The sequence below is a fragment of the Dermacentor variabilis genome, chromosome 10 (genome assembly GCF_050947875.1).
Source record: "Dermacentor variabilis isolate Ectoservices chromosome 10, ASM5094787v1, whole genome shotgun sequence".
NCBI lineage: Eukaryota > Metazoa > Arthropoda > Arachnida > Ixodida > Ixodidae > Dermacentor > Dermacentor variabilis.
The window spans coordinates 13,828,307-13,836,701 of record NC_134577.1 but is presented as its reverse complement, the minus strand read 5'-3'; the positions used below and the strand labels follow the sequence as shown (position 1 = coordinate 13,836,701).

Below are 8,395 nucleotides of genomic sequence, written 5' to 3'. Positions count from 1 at the left end.
AACAATGTCTTATTGTTTGCGTGATTTTATATCCAAGAAAATGGGTCCGAAGATTGCCTGCACATCAAATACGAAACTGAAACTGCGTTCGCGGCGATAGCGACTGCCTCCCGTCAACCCAGCGTCATTGCTATGGCCATCACAAGGGGGTGGCAAAACAACTGCCCTTTCAGCATAAAGTTAATGTCTTTCAGGCTTTAATTACGGTGTACTAGAGTACTGTACTTTGATTGGTGGCGGAGTATGTCAGGCAATACGGAGTGTCAAACGTAATGGGCCACGAGGTGAGCAATATGCTGTGTAGTCCATGCGTGGCGTAGCCAGGGGGTGGAATCCCGGGCATGTAAACTCCCCCCCTACCTCCCTCCACCACTAACTAAACAAGAAAAAAAAATCTGGCGACGCAATTGTAGTTCAGGCACATTGATAAGAAAAAATCTTGTCTGAGATTGTTAGCGATGAACATTAAGTGTAGATACATTTCCATAGTGTGAATGGAAGCACAGTATCTTGACGACATGATGCTTACTTCAGTATGACTGTCCTTTTTGAACGTTATGCTAAAAACATTTTTATGCTAATTTTCGCTGGCCTCTTAATAAAGTGAAGGACGTTTAATTGGTGATCAGGTCTTGCTGGTTTGAAGGAAACACAATTTATTTCACAACTAGAAACTGGTATTTTAGAGAACCTGTCGAGGGCGGGGGGGGGGGGGGTGGAGGAGTGCTGTTTCGTGGTACTGACTGTCCTAGCCACGATTAGTTAATGCTACTTCTAATTGTTTTTCGTTCAGTCTGCAAACTTTCAAAATTTGTTCACTTGTGAATATTGATTCGCTCAGTCTTACTGATATCTGTAATTGCTGTAAACCCATCATGTTGCTGTAAACCCACTGCATTGGCTCAGTGGCTACGCAGGGTGCTCTGCTGCTCAGTGCAGGTTCGGTTCCCTACTGCGGCGGCCGCATTCTGATGGAAGCAGAATGCAAAAATGCTTCAGGTATACTTAGATTTGGATGCACGTTACAGAACTCCAGATGGTGAAAGTAATCCTGTTCCCGATTTTGTCGACTACAGCGTCTCCCATAACACAGTGTACCGCTCCTGGACGTTAAACCCCCAAAACTCAATTTTAAGTTGGAGTCGATATTCATTACAGCGAGTATCGCTTAAATGTACCAAATGTACAAAAGTCAGCTTCATTTGACGAAGGTCATACATAACAAAATGAAAGAAAAGAAACAGATATTCGTTTTTGATTTTACAAGAGTGTATACGCATATAGGAATTGGTTCTGGGGAAATCTGGAGCTGAACAATTCACAGAAACTAATTTAAAGTTCCTACCCACCAAACACCTTGTGCTTCTGCGTTAAGCTCCAGTGCCAGGGAGAATTTTCCTTCACCTACGCAACCTTATTCACTCATATATATGTGTATATATATATATATGTCGACCCATATATCTTTTTCTTTCGTTTAGAAAATCAAAAAACTATTCATCGCGAGATCAGCAACTAAATCTCTCTAAACAGTGCCACAAGTTGCATCCTCTGCATCCCAAACAACGTCATCCTCGGTGACGTCGAGTGCATTGGATGTGCATAACTTACTATAGCCAGTCTGGGTAATCCCATGACTGGCCTTACTGCTGCTTCGACGAAGGAACTCCATTAGTTAGCCTCGGTATTTTGCTAGCTGGTCGTGGTTCTTTGGCCACGAATATTGGTACGTAGTTCATTTTGGATAACAGTTTCGGGGGAGACAAGAAGTTGACCTATCAAATAAATACAGCACTTGCTTCTCGGGGAAGCCGCGCGGTTTTCCTTTGCGGCATACTGGTTCTGTAAGGGAGCGCTGCACATCACCCTTTCAAGGAGTGGTGCACAAAAGCATAGACGTCACACTTCTGACATTTGCTGTGATTTATTGAAACCAGTACAAAAACGTGCACCCGTGTGTAAGACACCTAAGAACTGCCACAGTTTTCGTACTGGGTGGGCTAGGTTAGCCGCTAAAGTCGGTCACCTTTTATTTCATCATGAAGGGCAAGTCAGCTGCGCTTCGTTTTTCCCAATGTCTGTGCATTCCGTTCCCGGCCTGTTTAGATGAACTGAAACGTCTGTGGTAAGCCGTCGTGAAACTTCTGACTGGCGTGAAAAAAATTCTCACGAACGCAATGAAAGTCTTCTGTAAGAACAAGCTGGCGATGCTTCCCACTGCTCTCCATGCATACAAGCAGCGGCTGCTCGTAGCAAAATGTTGAGGCCTGGTGCATACGGGCGTGCCGAGTCCGATCCGCAAGAGTTCTTCCACAGTATAGACTATCCGTGCCGGTGCCGTGTTTCCCGGCACTTTCGATGCGACGTCGGAGCTCGTCGAGTTGGCCAGCATGGAGTTGATGCACCTGATCACGTGATGTCGGTCGTCCTTGACTGAGCGGCTCCTGGATTCCACGGCCTTGGATGCGGCCACGGCCGCTTTCGCCGTTCGTGCGTCGACGTCGTTGACTCGCCTGTATCGGGACACCTCGAGCAGCTCGAGCCAGCGCGGGCACGTCTTGGACCGGGTGTCGTGGTCATCCTGTCCGCAGTTGAGACAGTGCTGCCGCCGCGCCGCGAACGTGTCCGAGTCGCCGTTGACAGCTCCCGAGGTGCTGGAAACGAGTAAAGAGGGAGAGCAGTAGACAATAAATGAGGAGGACTCCGACCAAATGAAGGAAAGACGTTTCAGCGCCCCTGACCTGAGCCTTGCGAACAAGCCTTGTAACGACATGACCTCCGAGCGTGACGCCCGATTTTTGAGGCCGTGGGGACGAGATTGAGAAGGCTTCCCCTCGATGGAGCCGAAACGTCCTTGCTTCATTCTCTTCTACGGTTGGCGTATTTTTTTTTTTAAGTTACTGTCACGATCCTTCCCCACCAGACGGCCTTCCGTCAAAACTTCACCTTCAGAGAGCCACAGAGTTTCGGACAAAAATTATCTGCGATCGCTTAGTCATGGTACACTGTAGCCATGGCATAAGAATTGCAGGCATGCATATATACTTGGACTTGTCTAGTCTTCGATCGCCACTGTGGCTTCGAACGTTCTTGTGGCGTTTGTTTCGCTTTTCCTTCCTGAATTTCCGAGCGGTTGTAGTTTTCATAGTGCAAGCAAGAAAATCTAATTCTCCGCGCACGTGCATAATCACTGGCAATTGTTGCTTTCGTAATGCAAAAGTTTGTTGGATATTATTGATTTGCAGAGTCCCAAAGCCGTTCGAAACCAGAAGAATGGAGTTTAAGCATTTCCATGTACTTTCTATAATGCACAGTGCTCACGAAATGAAACACGACAGGGAGCATTTAGTAGAACACTGCATATAAGCAAAGTACTTGAGAGTACCATGTCATGCCGCTAGGAATCTAGGAAACGTCGATGTGACACGAACTGCAGCCGGTGGAAACGAAAGTATGCGCATTAGTTAGCCATAAATTGACGCGTTTCATTCCGTGAGCACTACATTCGTGCTGGCTGAATCGCCCCGCTTGTAACTCCCGCAGACACGCCCTAGTTGCCGCGAGTAATTTTTGTAGGAACTCTATGAAAAGAACATAGCACGGACTGTTTTGCTTTTTTCGAATGCTACGTTTGTAAAGATGAAGCGAGTCATCATAATGATCATAATGAGCCGATTTAACCCCCGTTGCGACTGGGGGTCCGGAAATGTAGCGCAAGGGGCGGGTGGCGATGGAAGAGTCTGCTGGTCGGCGTCCGGCACGGCGGAGGGTAGCGTGCGAGAACGGAGTTCCAGGATGGTAGAATGGAACGTTGCCCCGCACCTCCACCACTTATAAAGGAGATTTATTGGGGTTCGTAGCGACCGCCGGTCCTGGGATGCACCGAGCAGTTCCCGAGCTCGAGCCTCTGCTGCGCGCTTGATGCTGCCGATGTTGGTGACTCTGTGCGCACGTTCGTCATCTTCCTTGCAGTATATCCTTTCCTCGTGGCGGAGTAAGGGAACGTGTGGCTGGGCCCGCTACCCAAGAGGTTTTAGACACATACTTATATTTACGTATTTACAAGACATTAAAAGATGTACAGCAAAATAAATTCATGAAGTTGCAGCAGCAGATCACTCCAGGCATCCGTTGCTCTTTTTATCCCCTGCGTGCTCATCGTTCAATCGCCTCCCCCATCCTGGCTCAGGAGACGGATGACATCAGGCCCCACCAATCCGGAGGTTTGCTGCCCTTTCCCTCCGAACGGAGCTTTGCCGGAAACATGCACATCACTTGGCGCAAGCGGCGTGGCGATAGCACACACCCCTTCTCCTGCGTGGACGCGTCAGTGTGGGCAGATGATGGGTGAAGGACCGTCGCCTCGGCTAATTGCCCAAGCCTCTTCTGACAGTGGTACTTCATTGGTGGGCATAAATCATCCCATTTTAGAACAATTTTGACGAGGCCGTCGGCCCGCTCCCCATAATCGCGGTATCCGTGAGCAGCGGTTGTCGCAGGGTGACTGGCCGATCACAACACCCCGGTGAAAACCTCATGTACCATAATAATTGCGACAAGCTAGCCCAGCTTTCTTGCTTCAATGAAAGCCTCTGGCGGGGGCCTCCAGTTACCCGTGTTCCGCGCCAGCCGAACTTGTCCTATGCCTGCAAACATCCTAATTTAATCGCGCTGTCTAATCCCTCGCCGCCCTCGACAACGTTCCTCTCCCGTTGTTATCCTTTCTGCTCATGAAGCGACAGTTCCGGCGATATATTTTTAAATGTACGGAGGCGAACAAAATGTGACGTAGGTCTTTTATGGGCACGTTGGCCATATGCACCAAACGGCACTACGCAATTCTTACGGAACTTAATTTGCGCACGCTCTCGTTTCGAATTCGTTATTTGCCGCGCGACTGGCCGCTCGAGTCACTTTACGTGTATTCGCTGGCTTCTTTCACGCTCGGGAAAACATTTTTGTAAAGCATGTATCGAGCAACATAAATCTGAATCGGGAGTTTTTCATGTCGCACTAGAATTTTCTCATTTTGCACTTTTCATCTAATTAAGGTATTTGAGAGGTTGATTAAATAATTAAGACTAATTATTTAATTAGCCGGAATGAAAAACTAGTTTAAGCATCTCCAAGCGACGGCAAACAACCTTACCTTTGTTATGTCCAGCTACGTGACATTTGCATATTTTTAAACTCTGGCTAAAGTTAGCTGGGACACCCTGTATTATAATGGAGCGCGCTTACGCAAGAAAGCCGGGTAACTCGGACATCGCTGGGAGATATGGCATCGTCCCACATGAGAGCGAGCTGACGACGATGAATCTGCAGTCATACCCTTTGAGGAAGGCTGGCGGCCTTGGACACACGGCCATGACGTGTCCGATGCGGCCGCACAGCTTGCAGCGGGCCGGCCGGTCGACGTACAGGTGGACCCTGTGCTGGACGAAACCGATGTTCACGTAGTCCGGTATCTGCGCCGATGCGAACGTCACAATGGCCGGGCTCGGGGGGTGCGGTATGCGCACGTTGAGCACCGGCACCGCGGACCGTATGGCGGCCTCGATGTCGGTGGCCGTCATGCCGGGCGGTATGCCGTTCACGACGCCGACGGCCTTGAACGTGCTGCGCGGCTCGTGCACCTCGACGGCCACGCCGCACAGCCGGCGGATGCCCATCAGCGCGGCCGTCACCTCGGTCTTCAGCGTGTCGACGGCCAGCAGGTTGAGGCGCGTGTTGAGGCGCACCCTCCGGATGCCGTCGGGAGCGACGGTCTCGAGCTCCTTGGTGACCCTGATGCAGTTGAGGCTCTTCACCTGCGTACAGGTGAGATGGACATTTGGGAAGACTAAGAAGCTCCCTCGCATTATTCAGACATGCCACCTCCTCCACTACCTTAGCCCACCTCCGTATCCCTATACCAGTTAAACCTGGGTGGTTGACTACGGCCACCACATTCCAGGAGCTAGAGCACCTGGCAGCGTACATCGTATCCGCCGTCAAGTGCGCCGACGGAGGTTACCTGGACTGAGGCAGCCTGCTCAGTAATCCGCTCAGCAACAATAAACAATAACAAAGTTTTATTTCTCTCCGACCAGGTTTCGGCATCGCAAGGTGATAAGCGCCGTTGCGTTGATCACACTGACGATCGCCCCTGCGAAGTATCAAACCGTTTCACGGCGCGAAGACAGCGGACATTTAAAGAAAAAAGCACGCGCGCTAGAGCCTCTCGATGGAACCCCGTTTGCTGCCGGATAATCCTGCAAGGTCACACGCGTCTGCGACAGACGAACTGCCTGCAACGTCACCTATTGTGGCATGTAACTTCGCTAAAGCACCCAATGCAGTACGCGCAATACCGTCAATCGAGTTCTATGCGCCACGCGAACAGTTTTGTATCTTGTGGAAGGCACGCGGGCTCCAACGATTACGCTGTAACCTTCGACGTGTCATGAATAGGAGCCGACGCGTTTGACCCGCACATCAGATTTCGACGATCGCCGACTGTGTTCGCCACTGTCGTGCTTCGAGTGTCACTTGCTTTTTTGGGCACAGGTTCGCCCAATAACATGTTTCGTGATTCACAGTTTTGCAACTGTGTTCTTCACCGTCACTACAGCGTGTCATTATCTTTTTACGTGCCAGACATGCATATCCCAGTAGGACACACCAACTAGTTCGAATAAGCGCCTTTTTTTTTTTTTAAGGTGTGTGTCAGTGTACTGGATAAATGCGAGTACTGACCTGCGTAATACCGTCGATGGGCACGACAAGGGCAGTGGTGCCGACGGCAGTGCGACTCGGTTCGAATCGAAGCGACGGCAACAAGTCGTCGTCGCATTCCGAGCGCGTTGGGAAGCAGCCGCCCTTTTGGAGGTACGGGTCGTTGTAGTGATGGTAGCAGGGACCCAAGTAGCTGAACGAGGCGTCCTGACACGCCAGACGCTGCATCCTGTCGGCCAGGGACTCGCCACTGCCCAGTTGCCGGTTGCCGCGGGGTTGCTGCTGGGTGTCGCTAGCGGTGAGTTGTCGAGGCCAGTGTGAACGATCGGGTGTCCCTGGGGCACCGTCGAGCGGGACCTCGTAAGCCGTAGTGGTACCGGGAACTGCTACTGCCGTGTTTTCATTAGTTACGAAGGCCTGGGCATTGTCGTTCGTCTCTACGACGGGAGCAATCTTGGAATCTGTGACGCATGGTTTCACTTCCGCGGTTGGCTTTCCTGAAGATTTAGGCTGCGGGCCCGCGTCGCTTTTTGAAGACTTGCTCTTAGTGCCTCGGCGCTTGGATGACTTGCGGTTCTTGCGAGACATGCTGTTTGCGCGGAGCTCAAGTCTTTGGTGCAACACAAGGTTTGTATTTTCTAAACTGCTAAACTGGAAGTTTTAGTGTATCTTCGGCGTTGACAGTCTGTACTAACCTCCGGGCCCTCTGAGATCGGAGTTTCTTATTTTTCGACTGGAAGCTTTAGCGTCTTTTCAGTTGTGGTTGTAGGCACTCTACTGAGCCCTGGGCCCACATGGTTTGTTTGGATTTCTGCATTGCATTTCGATCTACTTTATGAAGACTTGGATAACTTACACCTCACAGCTGCAGCAGGCATATTGAAGCGCTGCCCGTTTATATGGGAGTTATTTCTACGCGTCAATATCCTGACAGTTTCTGTCAGCGTAGCCCAGAAGCTAGCTCCCCGTGTTGTGTGCTTTATGGGGTAGATGTAGCTGCCCCTGAGTGTCTTCAAGTACGTCAGAATATAATCGGTGCTTAAATTATTTGTGCGCAATGGATGATACGACAAAGTGCGTGAACTAATATTTCGCGATCGAAATCTCATCAAGTAAATGTGCGGCGAGTGCCAATAGAAAATGGAACACTTGCTCTGCATTGAGGGCCGTTAGTTAATTGGCCTGATTGTTATGGTGCAATAAGTACAAAGTGGCAGATTATTTTACAGTATAGATTTACCTATATGCGAGCATTAGCGAGTGAGGTCTGAAGTGCACTCGGGCAGCAGCGGTTGCTTGCATGCGAATTCTGTGCTTCCTTTCACATTTATGCAATCGGTGCAAAGATAGGGATAGTCTGCGTACCACCGATTCCTCGACAGAAGTTGTCATTTGTGGCGCATACACGCGTGGCCAACATTCATATGCTTGCCCAAGGGCTCGCACATGCATGTTGTGACCACTTCGTAAATTCGAGTAGCGCACCACAAGAACATTCCGTTGTCACTTGGCGCCTGTTGTCTACAGACTTTTGTCCTTGGCAGTGTACATTTCGTGCTAGACACACATTACTCAGGGCGATGGCACCGTTGCAATATACCGCGAAGATTTAATGGCACACGTCAAGTGATCGAACAACGGTCATTTAATTTTACGGGCACCAAACAGAAATGTTAAG

General features: G+C 49.9%; 1 protein-coding gene across 2 annotated transcripts in view; it reads right to left on the bottom strand.

Moving 5' to 3' along the window:
• Window positions 1–1,911: 1,911 nt before the first annotated feature.
• LOC142559952 (uncharacterized) overlaps window positions 1,912–8,395 on the bottom strand; it is a 57,552-nt gene continuing 51,068 nt past the window's right edge. The window contains exons 1-3 of one of the 2 annotated variants that reach the window (XM_075671659.1): window positions 6,739–7,503; window positions 5,332–5,810; window positions 1,912–2,654 (exon numbers count right to left, since the gene is read on the bottom strand). In XM_075671659.1, the coding sequence (XP_075527774.1) occupies window positions 2,030–2,654; window positions 5,332–5,810; window positions 6,739–7,305 (1,671 nt within the window). In that variant the 5' untranslated portion in view covers window positions 7,306–7,503 and the 3' untranslated portion in view covers window positions 1,912–2,029. Of the gene's footprint in view, window positions 2,655–5,331; window positions 5,811–6,738; window positions 7,504–8,395 lie in introns of those variants that run through there. The other variant, XM_075671660.1, reaches the window with a different exon arrangement.